The following is a 19,116-nucleotide window of genomic DNA, read 5'->3' as shown; positions in this document are numbered from 1 at the left end:
TCCAACTCTCGGAGCCCACCCCTGCACCTGGCAGCTCCTGGCAGAGCGGTGGAAGCACGGCCTGTTTGGCCAAAGCCTCAAGAAACCACAAATACCATCGCTTTTTCAGATAACTTCAGTACTGAGGGTGTTGCTATAATTATTAAGCAGTTCCATTGCGTCATCGAGCAGAGGTCGGCGAGGTCCCAGCCCAGCCATGGGCAGATGCTAAATAGGAGCTGGAATCCTGTAACAGACGCAGCTCGGGAAGCAGGAATTCAAAACATGGATAGAAATGGAATCATAAACGCTGGAAAAGACCTCAAAGATCATCCAGTCCAACTGTCAGCCCAACACCATCATGCCCCAAAGTGCCATGTCTACATATTTTCTGAATGCCTCCAGGGATGTGACTCCACCAGTGCCAACTGTTGAAATTGAGGCCAAAGGCTGCTGGTAGGGTCACTGGCATCACATCCCCCTGACTGAGAGCACCTCCATGTCCACGGGAGCCATCTACAACCAACACACTTGGTCTCTAATTTGAGAAGTAAACCAGATGTTGTCCCTGACGCCCCGGAGGGTGGCTGCTCTGTGGGGAGATATGCAGCCGAGGGCAGTGCCCTGGCTCCAAACGGGGCCTCCAGGTCCAAGTCCTCGTGTACAGACCACACGAACAGCGATGACAGCACGGAGTCTGGTCACCTGCAGAAAGGACACTGCCAGATCCACAGTCAAAGGGGCTGCTACAAAACCCACTTCTAATTACTTGGATTGCAATCTAAATAAAACATAATTATTATGAGGTTACAACCTCATCTGCCATCTATGGACCCTCCAGTCCAGCTGTACTGAAGAATGGCGTTCACGGACTCCAAACAGGGTACAATCATTCTAGAAATTTTGATACAAAATCAGCTGACACAGCCTTCTGAGGTATTTAAAACTGGATTTCCTTCTCATTACAAAGAGTCGAGCTTCTTTCTCCAAAGAAAGAAGAAAACCTAAGGAACTATGAAAGCAAGACTGAAAGTCTTCGAAGGTACTCTTTGAAGACTATGCTGTCATGCACACAAAACTGTATTTAAATACATTGCACACCTGAACACGTGTAACGGATGCATTGCTGGCCTATTACATCCGGCTGATTGCGCAAGTTTTTGAGTTCCATGTTTTGTGCAGCAGGCTGTAAAAGTTGCTTAACAGAAGAAAACAGAGTTGATAAAAAATTTACATCGGAAGACTGTAAGAGGATTTTTTTTTTCCTTCACTATTTCACCTGCCACTGACCATTCCCATCGGTACGCAGTTCTTCCTACTCTCACAAATATACAAATACAAAAACCAGGACTATAGATGATGGAAAAGTTTCAGGTCTCGATCCCAGGCTTTGAGCAATCTGATCTGGGGGAAAGTGCCTCTGCCCACGGCAGGGGGGTCACAACTGGACAGGCTTTAAGATTCCTTCCCACCCAAACCATTCTATAATTCTATTAGATGATATTAATGACAAAGCTGTTCTGAAGCAGGCTCCACATGGAAAAAAAAAACCCCTACATAATCCCACTAATAGGTGGGAGGACGCTAAAGTGACACCGAACTGCTCAAACAGCTTCTGCTCCCTTTGCTAGACATATCCAAGGGAAGACGGATGCCACTTGGATTTCATGGTGCCTTGGCCATGCCAGGCTGCGGCGAGTCCCATGGAGCTCCTGGCATCTCCCCAGGCAGGAGCAGCCCTTGAGTAGTCCCCACATGCTGGATACAACAACTGCCCCAAAATCAAGGAAAAAAAAGTCCTTTAAATTTCTACCCTCTTCCCAGCAAGGCAGAATGAATCTACAGATGCTGTTAATTCTTCACTTCAGAATGGGACGGGCTGATGATAACCACTTCTAGCAAAAAATAAACTGCAAACATCCAGTTTGCAGAACTGAAAGAAATCGAGAAGATTTAAAATCCCACTTAAAATGCCCTTATGTAAAAACAAACAAGAGCTCTTCCAAGAACTGGTCCAACCACCAAGGACTGCCAGAATTGGAGAATGATCTGTTTACATCAGTAAACATACTTATCCCACCAATCCTCAGCGTTCTCTTCCAAATGCTCTGAAATCTGAGTTAACCTCATGACCTTAAAGACCAGCTGGACAATGAAACATACACAGATTAAGTGGTTCACAGCCTGCACCGTTACCCGATTCCAGCAAAGCCCAGCAGCGGTGCAGGCTGCATCCACCGCCAGCAAACCCCTGTTGTCCTTTGACACCTTTGTGTCCACAGAAATGCCAGATAAAATCATGCTATGGTAAGGAAAAGCCAAAATATGAAGCAAGGGGATTCTCTGTGTTAGGGCAGAAATGGCAAACAAAGGGTCACCCAGCAAACCAGTGGGGTAAGCAGCGGAGTCAAAGTCAGCGCAGGCTCCTAAAGCACACGGGCACATTTACAACAATTTACAGATAAATTAAATTCCTACAGCTCTTTGCTTGAATTTGTTGTGTAGTCAAGCACATAGACAACAAATCTCACTCATTTCCTTAAAATGCTGAGAGTCACAGTTGCAACACGATTTAGAAAAAAAAAAAAGAGAAAACTTTTAATATTCATAGGCAGGAAAGGAAAAATTTCAACAGCTAAAAATGATAAAAATACTAAACCAGGTGTCTGTGCCAAGTAATTTGAGAAGACACAGCCCTTTGCTGATCATTTCCAACAGTTTAAGGGGCAACATCTGATTTCACACCTGCAGAAATCCATTAACAAAGCAACTAGGTAAAGAAGTAGCAAAAATAAATAAAATAAAATTAGCACAATTAGCTTCAGCAAATGGTTTTGGACAAAAAGCAGGCGGGTTCCCCTCTCCTGGGAAGACGGAGTTGCTCAAGGAGCAGGCTGGTCAACTCCCTGCCCTTCCTGTGACCCAAAAAGTTACCAACTGAAGTGGTTATCCCTGACTCGGTCAAGCCGTTGTATAGATTTACGGAGAACTCATCATTCCAGTGAAAATGAATGTTTCAGTAAGTTCAGGTCACTGGATTGATCAATCATAGAATCACAGAATAGTTTGGGTTGGAAGGGACTTAAAGCCCATCCGGTCCAACCCCCTTCCATGGGCAGGGACACCTCCCACTGGCTCAGGGGCTCCAAGCCCCATCCAATCTGGCCTGGAACATCTCCAGGGATGGGGCAGCCACCACTGCTCGGGGCAACCTTTTCCAGTGCTCCTATGATCTTGGCTTTCAGTCCCTTGTGCTACACAAACATCACATTTCAATATCTGGTCTAAAATCCCACAGACTGAAAATGCTTTCCCTACCCCTACAAGGGGAGGAAGCGATCCGGAGATGAAAAACCTTTTTTTTTGTGGGGAATGGGAAGCAGGAGAGGTTGTGTCACACAGGGGATAAATAACCAAATCTCTGTCAAAGTACTGTTGTAAAAGACAAGACAAATCATGAGCAAAGTCAGAGAAAAAAGAAGAAAAAAAAAACCCTTAAATTCTCTAAAAATACAGCCAACACGCAGCTCTCCAGCTGCAGAGCAGCCCTTTCAAGATGCAGCTCTGGGTGTTTGTCAGACGCTTCCTGCCTCGATCCTCCGGAAGAGCAGCACAATGTAATGAAAGTCACATTTGATGCGCTCTGCGCTGCTCAGCACCAAGTGGCTGAATTACTGGGTGTAGACCTCATCATACTCTTAAAAAGTCATTTGGAATCACGGCTTTGATTTAGATTGGTTTTATCCCATACTTTCAAAGTACAACTGGTAATAATGTAGTCTGCAAGTTTAACATTTGAAACAGGGGTTCCATTTACCTCTTTGTACTTACTCGAGGAAAATTGCTGTAATTGAAATCTTTCTGCTGGAAATGAAGCCCTTCGAACATTCAAAGTGGTTGCTTGTCCTTAAGGCTTTTTATTTTAGCTGTCAAAACTGTAAACTGCCTTTCAGAGTAGTGGGAGTCCTACTTCAGAAGAAGAAAGGAACGTACCCTGTATCTAGGTACCTGGTGTTTTAATCTAATTTTCCAGCTAGGAATACAGCACTTGTCTCCCTTGGGCACTGCAGGGAACAGGAAAATTCAGCTTCAGCTCAGCAATATCTAGGAATGAGGCTCAAACAAGGAACAAGGCTTTTTAGGGACAAAGCAGAATCTTCCAAGTCCTCCAGCTTCATCCACGTGATTGCTCAGATAAGATCAGGAATGAGTGAAGGCAGAGTGCCTACTCACGCTGCCTCTCGCCACACATCTCCCACGCTTTCTAGAATTTCATACATTTCCAAGAGCTCAGATCAAACTGATTTCCTCGTGTCAGTGCTACTATTTGTATGAAATCGCTGAACTTTAATTGCAGTCTAAATGCACTCAGACTGAATATGGGTATTCTGTAAAAATGGCTCCGGTCCAAATGACCTTACATTAAATCTTCAAAAGGGTAAACATGAAAACTTTGGGGTTTTTTTCCGTGTGCTCCCTTGAAGTTTATATGATAGAATGTTTGCAATTAACTTGATAATAGAGTCAAGATGAAGTTGTGTGCATTCCTACTTTGGTTAGTTTTATTATCTGATTCTTTTAATCACAATTAAAAATACACTGCTGCGAGATGGTTTTACAGCACTTGTCTACCACAACATAAAATAACTGTTTGGATGACTTGAGCAAACTAACATACCCAAGCTTATCCCACATCTCTCTCTTCTGTTTCCAGTTCCAACATGTTCAGAGGATAAAAGGTGAATGTCCAAAGGCAGTTTAAGACCATTTCTTGGGCTTTCTGTCGAAGCCACAAAGGCAGGGCCACTGAATTTTGTCCCTGCCAGTAAAAACCAGTCACTGCCCAAGCAGGCAGGCGACACAAGTTGACCAGCTAAGGTATTTCAAGGGTGGCAGCAGATGTGATGAATTCAGAAGCTCCCAAAGACCTGCAAGGGTTGGATTTCCTTGAAGCTCAGGCAAGTGACATCACCAGACCTTGGTTTGGGTCTCTCTGCAGCGGCAGCACGTAGCCCAGATGGGACGAGCAACGTTCAAACACAATCAACAGTATAGTTTATAGCACAAAGCGTAGTTACGCCAAGTGAATAAAACAGGTCGACATCTCGATGTGAAGGAATATTTGACAATATATAAGCTGCCTGCTGAGCCAGCTCTGATATGCATATTAATATATATGCTTCAGCACGGAGGGGCCTTCAGACAACAAAATCTTCCAAAACAAATACAAGGGGGAAAAAAAGAATTGTGATGGCCAGAGGCATGGATGTCAACTCCAGCGAAGGCAGCCAGCTAATAAAAATGTCAATGAACTTCTTCACAAGAGAATTAAGCGGGAGTGGTGCAATGGCAGTGTCGTGGCACACACAGGGAAAGCCCTTGATTTAACTGAGCTACTGCACCAACAGGAGGACAGAGACCCGACCTGTCCCTAACCTAAGATGACCTCCCTTAAACAGAGATTACACACCAAATGAGGAGAGCAAACTTAAATTAATTTCGTTTTCCAGGCTGCTGCCAGCAGAGATATGACTGTCCTTCCGACTCTCCCTCAACAGGGCACTGACAGGTACCTCGTTACGGCTGTACGCTCACGGTGAACTGGGACACACGCTGAGCTGCCTGAAAATGAAGCCAGCCCAAAAAAAGGAAAACAACCCGTTGAGTCCCAGTTGGATCAGCTCCCGGAGGCATGTCACCACGTGGCTGCACAGCACCACCGCTGACAACGTGTAGCTGGGAGTGGGAACGCTCATTCCCGCAGCAGCCCACACTGATGCCAGCTGAAAATGAGAAACTGCAGCTCCAAGTAAGATTTTAAATCCACTCAGACCGAGTGCTGGAAAAAGCTAGTTTGAGAATTTCAAAGGTACTTCAGCTTAGCTAACATAAACCCAGTTCCTTGACAACATGGAAGAGTCGCAAAAGAATTTGACCTTATTTTTAAGCAAGGTGGCTGCACTAATGCGGAGGAACTTGCTTCGTGGAGCGTCTACCCACCGTGTCCAGCCAGAGAACTGCACCAGCTTAATAAATTCAGTGTCAATTCACACCTAACTCACACTAGCACCGCTTTTACAGGCAGACAGTCTTGGCAGAACAAGCCAAGCACCAACTGCAACAAGAACGCTGACACAATCCCTGCGTTCAGCAAGGGGTACATCCCCTGCCCCATGGCCAACATCTACGCTCCTCAAGTGGTTTCCATTAGGAAAACTTCATTTCCACACAGAGGACTAATGGTCTCTTATCACATGTGAAATTCTATAAATCACCAGGCATGTTCTTCAGCTTTTGCCTTGCTGTGTGTGTGCATGATGAGTTTGGGCTTGGTCAGGATTTTCCTCAGCAGATGAACAGACTTGGCAACTTCCCCGGTGAATCAGAAGAAAATCTTGTAAAGCACAAGTAACTCTAAAAAAAAAAGTACCGATCAAATGGGTCTCCTGGATTTCATCCATGCTCAAATTTCGCAGGTTGTAGATCTCAAAAAAATCTGTGTCTGACAAAACCGGAACGACAGGTTATGTAACACAGACACCAATTCACTAGCGGTGACAGAAAAGCAGGAACATTATCTGCTCCGCTCAGGGACATGAGGGCTTTCTGGGTGTAAGGAGTACTAAAAGGAAGAAAAAGAAATTGAATCAAAAAATGTGAAGGTGAAAAACCAAAATTCCCTGGTATTTTACATAGCTGGTCTCACCCCCTGGCAGATAATTAGTGATTTCATTAGGTTTTCTTCCCAGGAAGAGTTTCATATGCTAAATAAGCAGAGTAAATTTGTTTTGATATAGGTGTTTATAGGTCTGATATGACTTGAAATAACTGAGAATTATTGCAGTGAAGCATCCAAGAGATAAAATATAACCACCTAATAAAGCAGATTTCACAGTCAAATTGCCTTTGTTAGGCTGCCCAAAACAACTGAAAATGGAATAGTTAAATCTGTGACTTTGTTAAATACGCATCTGCAGCCTGGGATAAATGATAGGAAAATCTTGTTAAATGGAATATATATGCTTTGTGTTAAATGGAATATATATGCTTTGTGTTAAATAGAATATATATGCTTTGTGTTAAATAGAATATATATGCTTTGTGTTAAATGGAATATATATGCTTTGTGTTAAATGGAATATATATGCTTTCACTGTGTGCAGTATAACTTGAGGCACAAAGACAGGAAATAAATCAACAGAGGACTATTTGCCAGAATAGAAAATTTCAGGCTAACAGCACGTATTTGGATTTTCCTTCTGTTTTAAGAGCAGCAAGTTGCTCACTGCTCGAGGGTGCTTAGGGAAAACAGTGAAACTCCTTAGGATTGTCATCACAAAAGTTGTCTTGCTCTCTTCCCCATTTTGCTGGATTAAAGGAAACAGCGTGCTACATCCAAACACCGTGACTGCCTCTCAGTGTTACTGGCAATAGGATCAGCCTTGAACCTGGGGCAGGAGCCCTCCAGAGGGATGCTCAGTGAAAATGCAGCGCTGCCAGGCAGGTCCCTGCTGGAATCTTGGTCCATCCTATCTCCCATCCCCATCCTTGTGCTTCCCCCAGGCATCTGGGTACCAAGGGATGGGCAAAATAAAGCGGTACATGAGTGGAAAAGGAAAAGCCAGCAGAAAGCACCATGTTTGCGCAATAGGAAATGCAGCAACTTCCACACTAAAACCCCCAGCAAGCAGGCTAAGAATACATCTCACTACTTTCTGATCAATAAAACATCTTTTTCCAGTAGAAATCACAGATAATTAAACATTTACTTCATTACTAAAGGAGAAGAAAAGAACCCATTTCCTTGCAGAAGCAGGTCACATCTCACAACCAGCTCAACAGAACAAGAAATATTTCTTCCATACAAGCTCCACTTGAGAAAAACAAATACATCGCAATCACTGCCTTTTTCCCCCGACACAGCACCATAGGAATGAGATCTAAGCTTTGCTTTTCTCTTCCATTTGCATCACGCTGAAGTTGGGGCTGTCACATTTTGCGCCCATACCCTGCGCTGCCCCGGCTTTCGCACAGCGTTACCTATTCAGCCATGGGCGAACAAATCCACCAGCCAAACTTCTCAGCGGCTTTCACTCTGCTGGTGGCCAGAACAGCCAGGCAAGAGACAGGGGCTGCAGGCGACCCCACAGCAACCCCTTGGGAAAGGCTTCAGGAGAAAACGGATTGACTTACCTTCTCCGCATACTTGAACTTGACGTAGAACCAACTTGACTTGATCATTGTCTCACCTTCTGCCCTTGTTAAACAACAAAAAAGCAGCTCAAACCTATCTTGCTGATGAAAAGCAGCGTGCTGGCACTCTTTTTGTCAGAGGCAACGATTTTCCTACGGGAGCACAGACTTTAGGGGAAGCGAAGGGTTGGAGAGAGGCAAAAAAAAAAGGACAGAAAGGAGAAGCGATGCTTTCCTCCACGGTTCCAGTTTGTCCCCTCCTGCCCTCCCAGCACCGAGCACGATCTCGCTTGCTGCAACAGAGCTCGCCGAATGCCTCAGCTCCGCGCTGCGCTCTCAGCTTGGCTGTCTGACAGGAGAATTCCTCAAATGGACTTCAGCTGCATTCATCACCAATGGCACATGTCAGTAAAGCCAGGAGGCTGGCTCCAGCGCTGGCAGCCTCCCAGGACCACGACCTCCCCCAGTGGGATGAATAATGAATTCCAGCACTTCCCTCCAGACACAGATTAACACCTGGCTAAACATTATTCTGACAATGAGCTTGCCCATTTGTAGAACCCTACACCACCGCGTTAACCCCTCGCTCTCCCACCAAGCAGGGTGGTGATGCTTGCGAGGCTGTCCCACACTGCCCTCCCCATCTAAAGAAAGATTACAGAACTATATATAGTGTAGAAACAATAAAGCCTCTTAAGCATAAAGCAAATATCTCCTTTCCAATGCTGCAGCTGCAGTAATGCTTCCATGTAAGCAGAGCAAGCAATCAGTCAGGCTCTCCTCTGCTCCCCCCAGCTCAGCTCTCCCTCTGCACACTCACTTGTTAAGCTTTGAGGCTGTCAGGCTAATGTTTCAGAATAATATCTGTAAAGAGCCTTTAAAAAAGAAAAAAAAGGCGGGGGGGGGGGAAACAAAATCACCCCTATCAATATGAAACTCATGCATAAACAATCCAGGGAAAATATCTATCAGACTATTTGTTCTTTTGTCCATTTAGAAACGCTGCCCAATTCCCTATCTCTGGTTTAATGAGACACATTGATTTGGTTGCGTCTCACTGCAAATCTCCCAGCTCCAAGCATGCCACAGAGTGATGAATATCAAGTTGCAAAGTACAGGATGAATATAATCAGCCTACTGTATTTCCACTGAATACAAAAGTGCTGTGCTGAAGCAGAGCTATCTGGTCCAGCATCCCATGTCCACACACTTTAAGACGCGCAAGGAAAAAATGCAAGAAATCTCAAGCACTCACAGCATCACATCTAGTAAGCCAGATGGACCTGAACCTGCCAAGCATGCAGTTGACCCCCTTTATGTTTCTATAAGATGCAGAATGAAGTTCAGAATTTCACTATATGCAGTAGGAGAAAGTCACCTCATTCTGTTGTTTTTAACCAGCCTCCTGGTTATTTAACTGGGAGGCTCAGTTTCCTATCTTTCAAAAAAAAAAGAGAATAATTCACTCCTTATCATCTTTGGATCAGTTAGGATTTTACAGATTTTTCTTGTCTCTCTTGTATCACACCTTTTGGGGACTGCAGACTCCCACACATTTCTCCATGTAGGGAAGTCGTGCATGTCCCCGCACATCCCTTTCATCCTCCTCTGCACCTTTCCTAGCTCTAGGTATCTTTCTCACAGGCTGAGTGAGAATAAACACGTGCACCACCTCCTACTACATGCACACACGGAGATACATAGTGGATGAAACAGATCCTGAAACCTGGTTTGTCAATATTACTAACCTAAAAAGTGTTATCAATACGGTACTGGTGTCACTGCTTCATCTGAGAGCTTTAACTTCGAGAGCTTGGTCAGTCACTCACTTCCCAGCAGATGTTTTTAGAACTTTTAATCAACCAGGACTAACACAAGGGGTCCAGATACCCATAAAGACCAGTAACAAACACTTCACTGAATAGATGGCCTGGTTCTATCCTCCCCAGGTCCGCACCCCACTGGAGCAGCTGGAGGTGAGGCTGTTCAGGTCGGCTCCGCAGGGAGATCCCTGCCCTTCCCTGCCCAGCATGGCCCCTCTGACCTCCTCGACGCAACCTCAGCCTCACTGGTTCCAGTCACTGCCATTTACAGCTCTCAGAAATGGTTTGCCATGGATCCCACACTCCCTTAATTCTCCCAGAGAAGCGGAGAATTAAACATATACAGGGTGGGACAATGTCTCAGCTTCTTCTAGGTCTATGGAAACATCACAAATCACATCTTGCAAAGGCAACAGTGGATGGGAAGGTCTGCTACAGGGAACACTCATCCAAAGAAAACACTGATTTTTATTAGCACCTTTGATTTTCTGCACCTATAAAGCCGGTTTTTGAATCAGCAAATTAATACATAGGATAGGTCTGGCTGTATGCTTGAATGAGACCAGGTGAGCACAAAAGCCTCGCTTCCTTCCCAGCTCCCACTCTGCCGGGGCTCTGGACCCTGCACGGACACCCTCCCTGCCCAGGACTGACTGCAGACACCAAACGAGAAGCACATCGGTGGTGTCGAGAGCATGCCTTGTCCTCAAGCTGCCCGTGTCCAGACGGCCACCACGCTCTCTTGTACTCAATTATAGGAAGCGTGCTCGCTGCGTTGACCTCTAGGAGCCCTGAGGGGACCTTGGGGCAAGATCACAGGGCACAGCCACCGAAGCAGAGAGCTTTGACGCTATGTACAGAGCACAAACAGCTGTGGCTCAAGGCAATTACCAGGCCCTGGATGTTTTCCACTGGTTCATTAGCATCTGGCAGGATCTAAAGTACCATGGTCACAAAACACAGAGCTATTATTCCATCTCAGGAAAATGTACAACGACATCCCTTGAGAGCTGTCCTTTTGTAATCAAAAGACAAGTGCAGGACGAGGAACGGAGACACAGAATTTCCAGCTATCACATCCCCAGGCCGATCGCACCCCAGGATTGCTCTTTTTTTATCATACTGTTGACACATCAGCACCCACAAGCAGCACCAGCACCAGCAGAAGCACCAGCAGAAGCCTCACCAGCACCAGCAGAAGCCTATTTCGTACAACACAACAGGCAGTTTAAGTTTGCACGTGCACACGAAGCACACAACAGTTTGATCTTCAACACTGCATTCATCTTTGCAGTCGAGCAGAACGCATCAGTTATTTCAAAACCTGCAGTCGCAGCCATTGTCCGAAATGTATTTCGTATTTTATAAAGTTATTGTCTATGTGGTGCATCAGACAACAGCTTTGCTTCTATTTTGCCAACAGCGACATGTTGCCAGACAAACAATACCTTGGATAGGGTTTCATCCCACACCTCCTCTTTCAAATATCCATTAATAACATGAAATAACGTCCTATTCAGATTCTAAGTTTGTACAGCCAAAATCCAGACTTGATTTTCTATAACCCCTCAAAGTGAACCATATTTTGATACAATATTTGCAATTCTCACAGAATAAACATCTTTTGATTGATTCAGCAGGTTTTGCCATACTCTAATTTACCACTGCAAATGTGAGAAAGTGTACAAAGGAATTGAAATAACCTCCTTTTTAACAGACCATTGGTTCTAAGCCTTTTAATACACACCAATGCATATTTAGATATCGATCTGCGTTCATTTCAATTATCCCCCATGACAAAGCTAATCGTACAGTAACACAAACCCAACAGCAAGTTGTTGCAGTTTGATTTTTAAGTCTCCTAAAAGCAGGTTGTACCTCCTCCTCTTATCTTTGCCTCCATCTATGCCATCAAGTCAGACTCACGTCGTCTTGGTGCTCCGTGGGAGGAAGGAAGGAGGGAACCAGGCACTATTTCACCTCATCTGTGCTGCAGTACCAATGTCCGGAGGAACCTCCCTGAAAGGGCACACAACGGAGCCGAGCTACGCTGATCCCGGAGTAAAGAGCACTGACCCTCATCCCCAGCAAAATGAACCTCTACGCGTACATCCATGTGTGCAGGGAGGCTAAAGCAAGATGATGTATTTGCAGCAGGGACTACATCCAAGATGAATTACATCCATCCCTATCTCCTTGGCACTATGAGAGCAGAAAATCATCTCACTCCCTATTACCATAACAGCTTTCACACTTCCCAACTGACAGAGTGAAGTGTGGGGATGTTGAAAAAACTAGGACATAAACAACAAGCACAAACAAAGTTTAGATAAATAAGAAGATCCCATCTCCAGAAAATGTTTACAGCAATTTTTATAATTAGCCTGTGAAAAGAAAAAAAGGCAATTTGGAATGAGTATAAATAAAAAGGATTTGAAAATGTTTTTCACAGTTCAGAACTGCTCCTAACATACCAGCCAAAGCAGCGATCCCTGGAAGATTCCTGAAAATGAGAGCAAAGCCTGGGGGATCTGCATGCTGACTAAAAGAGAAAGGTTTTCCCCAAGTTCAGTGAATTGCAGAGCAATATGGATTACTTTAAATGAAGTGCAAGTGCTGGAGCTCTGTCTGCCTATCTTCTTTCTAGCGTGCCCAGCAACTTCAGAGCTTTAAACCTACAAATACTACATTTACTTCAAAGTACCCATATTCTACAACAGTGCTTCTGTTTTAAAAGTAACCCAGAATTACACCAGCTCTGTCTTCAAACTCCTTTACACCCTAAAAGGCTGCCCAGGACATGGACAGCAAGGAAAGGGGTCAGAAAGTCCAAACCCAAACAAATGGATGGCTCTGTCCGGGAACCAACACGATGAACCAAGGAGGCGTCTGCAGCCTCCTGGGGACATTTCTGATTCCTATGAAGGCCAACAGGGAACTATCATCTTTCAGTCTAACAGAAAGCACTGCGGGATTTGCTGTCTCGTTATTAACATGATAACAATCCCATCTTGTACCTTACAACCCTGCTCTCCCATCAACACCATCTGCTCTTTCATCTTGAGTGCTGCTGAAAAATCTCATCATAACCATGCTGCTGTCAACTCGTACTTCTGCGCGCGTTTGAAAAAGAAACTCTCGGTCACTGGTTTGAACCCAACGCGGGCTGGCGGCGTCTGAGAGCTTTTATGCTTTAACATCCACTTTGAGCAAGCACAGAATAAGCTGCATCCTGGGTCCAGTGTATCAGAGCTCCCAAGACCGGCACCATTTCAGATGGAGACGCAGGACAAAGTGGTGCAGGAGACCAACGCCAGCCCTCTAGCAGCCCTGCTTTTATGGAAAGGCTTCTTTTTTTGCCATGACTTTTTTTGCCCTGCTTTATGGAAAGGCTTTTTTTTGCCTGAGAGATGCAAATACCATCTTCCTTGCCTGTTGTAAGACCTACCAGCTCTTCCAGCTGCTTCTCCCTAGGAGCAGGATAAAATCTAATAAGTAAGGCTGCTTGATTCAAAAAGAAAGAGTACAGATTAACTTGAGAAAAGCAGTTTGAAGTACTTTATCTCCTGCAGTGAAGTGACAATTTGTAATGAGTTATGGTGAGTGATAACCCAGCTCAGGCATGTGTTCAGCTCTCTCGGTGAAATTATGGCTAGGAGGCACAACCAGAGAAGCCTGAAAGGTTCAAAGACACCTCGATACAGTGTACAGATGACAAGAAGCAGACATTTGCTAGTGGTTTACAATCTGCAAGAGACAGACTGAGGCAGAAGAAGGACAGCCCATAAGCCTGGCGCACGAGAGCTGGGCTCGTTATGGCTCGCAATATGTTACTTCTGCCATGCTGAGTTATATCAGGTTACAACAAGCAAAGCTACTGACGTTATAGGATATATATGTAACTGTGCCAGGACGTCACGTGAGGGTGTCTTCAGCAAGGGGAGGCAAAGGTTGCTTAAAACGCCGTTTTAATCTCTCTGAAAAAGAAGGTGCAGTGCTTTAAACCGTAATTTAAAAAAAAATAACAGTAATGGACAAAATGGCTTATGGAATTGAAAGATCAAAGGATGCTTTCGTAATCCAACACGATGCTTCTGCATTTTGTTCCTTGGCCTTCTGGTTTCTCGAGCTACAGCGGTATTTGACCAGGGTTTTATTACCTGGAGAAAAGTTCACTTCTAAGAACGCACCAGTACCCAAAAGCATTCGAAATAGCACAATTCTCAAATGCAGAAAGCAGTGATTTCTGTGACACTCCGTCATTTCATCCTACTGGAATATGTCTCTGCGATACATTATATGGTTGTCGGTATGTATCACCCTCATTTACACAGGGAACTCGGAGGAGGGAGTAATATATCCAGGGGGGAAAATAAAGCAATAACTGAAAAGAAGACCATCTTTCCCTGCAACGTACGCATATACGTTTAAGCACTGCCATAAGTTCCCTTTGAACATAAAAAGGGATTAGGTGGCAGGGAACTAATGCCCACAGTTAAATTAAGTCTTATTCAGCAAAACATTTTACTCTAAAAATCCATACCAGAGCAGATAAGGCCGCAGTGCCGACAGCACCTGCATTCAGCAGTGGATACAGGATAATTCACATTAAGCAGTAAGCGCTGGAACCTGCTTAACACTCACCGAGGCACAGGGACAGCGATCATGGTCCAGGGGAGGAGGGACTGTGATGCCTTGTCCTCCCGCACACTGGAAGGTCCGTGCATCCAGGCCCGGCAAACGCAGATCTGGACGGCTGCAGCCCCCGCGCAGCCCTGCCACCGCAAACGTAATGACCTATAAACCTCCTGTGAGCCCCACCACGGGTTTTGCATGAGACAAAGAAACAATCAATACCAGTTGTTTCATACCAGAAGGATGGGATGTCATCCAGAGGGACCTGGAGAGGCTGGAGAAGTGGGGCTGTGAGAAACTCATGAGGTTCAACAAGGCCAAGTGTAAGGTCCTACACCTGGGTCGGGGCAATCTCCATTTTCAGTATGCGATGGGGGATGATGTGCTTGAGAGCAGCCCTGCAGAGAAGGACTTGGGGTTATGGTCGATGTAAAGCTCGACATGAGCCGCCAACGTCCGCTTGCAGCCCAGAAACCAACCGTGTCCTGGGCTGCATCCAAAGCAGCGTGGCCAGCAGGGCGAGGGAGGGGATTCTGCTCTTCTGTTCCTCTCTTGGGAGACATCATCTGGAGGGTTGTGTCCAGTTCTGGAATCCTCAACATAAGAAGGAGATGGAGCTGTTGGAATGGGTTCAGAGGAGGCTACGAAGATGATCAGAGGGGACAGGCTGAGAGAGTTGGGGTTGTTCATCCTGGAGAAGAGAAGGCTCAGAGGAGATCTTATAGGAACCTTCCAATACCTGAAGGGACTACAGGAGGGCTGGAGAGGGGCTGTTCATAAAGGCTTGTGGGGATAGGATGAGGAGCAATGGGTATAAACTGGAGAGGGGCAGATTTAGACTGGACATTAGGAAGAATTTCTTCACCATGAGAGTGGTGAGGCCCTGGCCCAGGTTGCCCAGGGAAGTTGTGGCTGCCCCATCCCTGGAGGTGTTCCAGGCCAGGTTGGATGGGCCTTGGGCAGCCTGAGCCAGTGGGATGTCCCTGCCCATGGCAGGGGCTTGGAACTGGATGGGCTTTAAGGTCCCTTCCAACCTTAACTATTCTATGAATACCTCCTCAGATGTGGGGTTACCAGTCCCAGCTCCCCTTTGTCCCACAGAGAACACCCTGAAGTTCCTTACTTCTTTGGCTGTCAACGGTCCAGTGTGTTTATAATCCTACGCTGGGAAGCTCCCAGGTCCCTGGATATTACCCAAAGGTCCCCACAGACCATGCTGCTTTCATCAGGTCTGAGGATGCTTTGCACTCATTAAGGGGAAAAAAGATCCCTTGGAACCAGACTGGAGCACAGTCCATAAGTGCGTGTGTTTAAGCATGTGCGTGGGTATGGAACTAAAACTCAACCAGCCCATTTGCACACGTACCGCCATTCGATTTTCAAAGTAATTCTAATTCCTGGGAAGTTTCCCCTTAAAAATGAGATTTTGTTCTTTAATATTCATTGACTTCTAGTTTGCTTCCCACACACAACACATTATTTACTCTACAGTGGCTCGGTGCATCAATTATGGTAATAGTTTGTGAATAACATTTGCATTATGGGAAAATGAGCCTGGTTATTTAGCACTAGCCCAACCATCCCTCTGGAAAATTGTCACAAACATACATATCATACGCCTCCACTTAAATAGAGCTGTAATTACACTAGTTTATTAAGAAGTGCCAGTTTGGTTTGGGTTTTTTTAGGCTTTTTTTTTTCCTTAAATCCTCCTTCTGCAAGCAGACTAACATCTATACAACCCCTTCCCTTACTCCAACATAAAGTCTGACAACCGCTACCAAGTTCTCATGGCAGGGCTTACTCCATATCAAGATGTTAGGGGTGTGACTCATATTCTGCATTAGTTTAATGCAGAACGTGTGGCTCAGTAATTGTGGCATTTGATTAATGCTCCATTTTAGTCCCTTCGGCTAAATCCCAAGCTCAGTTCAACTGCTGTAAATTCAGATTAACATCTGTATTACATCAGCACCTGGAGTTTGTATTCCATAGGCAGGACTGCACGATGCTCGGCACTGAGCATGGAGAGCAGCGCAGTCCTCACCTTACCCAGAGTAACTGCATCGCTGCTAAATTTAACCCTGGACTTTAGTGAGTTTAAAGGAGCAAATAAGGCATTACAGCTTCTCAGTGCTTATGAATACCCGCCTAAAAACTTCTCAACTTGTTTAAGCAATTCCGAAGAGCTAAGAAATATTAAAAGAGGTTGTTTAAAAAACAAAAATGCAACAAAGGACAAAAACCACAAACCCACAAAACAAAGAAACCCCAGAAAAATAAACAGCTGTGTTCACTGAGGAGCCATAGTACCAGCACCCCCAGGGAGGACTCTCAACATTTCTTAGACACAAAATTCTCGCAAATAAGCAGTTATGCCAGCATAGAGAAGCTGCTGGCTTGATTTTGTACCGCCCGCTGTAAGGCTGAGTGTAGTATTGGGAGAAGTTAATCAAGGCTGAAACTTTTCTTAGAGCACCGAGGATTGGCACAGAGAACCTGACTGCTGTCTTTATAAGGAAGAAATGTGCAGAACTGCATGAAAAGGGAGAGCAGCACAGGTAAAGTGATGCCAACACAGATACTTGGCTCCCAAGGTCCTAAACTGTAGCATGGGGCAAATGACGCTCCTGACGGCATGAGACCTCCCCCAAGTAATTCCACTATCAGAGCTAAACTTATTGAGGGAGACTACACTGTAAAGAGCCTTAAAATAAGTCAACTGAAACTAGAAAACGAGCGATGTAGACAGCGCAACACAACGGTACCCAAGATTATGCACAGTGCACTACACGTAACCATGGCCGGCAATGCCGTAGTTCCTTTCCAGGCTGCTGGGCAGAGCATGCTCCAGGTCAGCAACCAGATAAGACAACTGTTGTTTAGCAGCTCTTCTGCTCAGGCCAATTCCAAAGTTTACAGCCAAGAAATCACTGTAACGAGCCATCTCAAAAAGCAGTCAAAGATTACATAGGCTGTTGACACGGAACTGCACCCTTGATAGTCAACTAGATGGGAAAAAATACCCAACAACATTGGAGAAGTTTTAGCTTGCTCTACCTCTGCAACAGGTAGCTGGGGCTGCTGTGCATGTGCACGAAGCCAAGCAAGGACGTGCAGCCATTTCACCATCTCTTGGCCATTTCTCTATTTAATTGGACATGCTGGAAAGTTTAAATCAAGCTGGGAAGTAAACATAGGCAAGTAACTCTTGCTGGTTCTTAGGTGGTCATGTCCGTGTGGAAAGGACGATCTCCCAGCTTAGGCGTAGTTTTTACATCAGCATTCCTTACTGATCTTTGGCCCCACCACGGAAGGCGACTGTGACCAGGACATCGTGTCATGTCCAGCAAGGACTGGCTATCATTCTGAGGCAGTGATGTTAGTGACTGGATGTGCAGAGATTTCAGGGACAGAAAAGACATGGCCTTACAATGAAACGGACATCACTTCCCACTTCAATTCAACACAGCCAGGACACTAAAAATGCCACATCAGAAAATCCCACTGGAGAGCAAGTCCGCATCCAGATAGCCCTGTGCATTTTGCAGTGCCAGCTCCAGTGCACTGTATACCTTTCCAAGATAGGAGAGGTCGGAGGTAAAAAACAGTAATTAATTATTTTTATGATGCACTTGAAATATAAGTACTGGCTTGTATGGAAGCTCCTGATCTGACAGAGTCCCATTAAAGCACCCAGAACAAGAAAAGCTCGCCCCATCCAATCTAGGCAATGTTCCACTCGCTACAACACCACCAAACGAAACCAAACCTTTCCCTCTACTTTGACCAACTAAATGCATTATGTTCACCAGAAGACTGAAAAGCAATGCTTTTTCTCCCATTTCAGTAGGAAAGGTGTGCTTGTTTAAACAGCAAAGGGAACAGGTTGGCAGCTCCTGACAAGTCTCAATCAAAGTGTCTGCAAAGAGAGTGGCAAAGGTCAGGCTGACGCTGAGAGCTGGCACTGCAGTGACGTGCCACGAGCTCCAATCTCGGCCGGAAAAACCTTCAGCTCTGCCTTTGACACACTCTCCCTTGCTACAGGTCTATTCTTCTCATCCTGAGAGGAAAGATAAAAATAGACATGAAAAAAAACGGCAAGGAAAATAAAGAGGAAACTGCAGAATAGTCCCCTCCCTCATTTTAATTATTGATGCAGACAGCCTAAGCAATCTGTAAGCCATATACATAATGTATTTACTTGAAAATCCCGGCAAATCCACGTGGTATTACAGAACAAACTACAAGCTGATCTGGAAGCACTGTCTTAAGAACTGGGTAAGCTGTCTTCATGTACTCAAAAATCTATTTGACAAACGGAAAGATTAGATTAATGTTAATAATCCTAACGTGCTCAGCAGCACTCTTGTACCCTAGCCAGGCAGTCTGGGGTCCTGTTTTGCATCCAAAGCAGATACTCTTTTCCAGTACAGACTTACTTGTTTAAAATGACAAAAGACAACACTGGCTTATGTTCCTCAAG

The 19,116-nt window shown here is 45.2% G+C and overlaps 1 protein-coding gene across 7 annotated transcripts in view; it reads right to left on the bottom strand.

The window, feature by feature from the left end:
* Nucleotides 1–19,116, bottom strand: part of AUTS2 (activator of transcription and developmental regulator AUTS2) — a 780,406-nt gene that overhangs the window by 512,705 nt on the left and 248,585 nt on the right. The window contains exon 1 of one of the 7 annotated variants that reach the window (XM_054084897.1): nt 8,173–8,677. The exons of the other annotated variants lie outside the window; for them this stretch is intronic. Within the exon in view, the coding sequence (XP_053940872.1) occupies nt 8,173–8,220 (48 nt within the window). The 5' untranslated portion in view covers nt 8,221–8,677. Of the gene's footprint in view, nt 1–8,172; nt 8,678–19,116 lie in introns of those variants that run through there. 7 annotated transcript variants of the gene reach the window in all.

Source organism: Cuculus canorus, chromosome 20 (genome assembly GCF_017976375.1).
Source record: "Cuculus canorus isolate bCucCan1 chromosome 20, bCucCan1.pri, whole genome shotgun sequence".
In the NCBI taxonomy this organism is placed as follows: Eukaryota; Metazoa; Chordata; class Aves; order Cuculiformes; family Cuculidae; genus Cuculus; species Cuculus canorus.
Note: the sequence above shows the minus strand (reverse complement) of the source record. Positions and strands in the feature narration are given on the sequence as shown.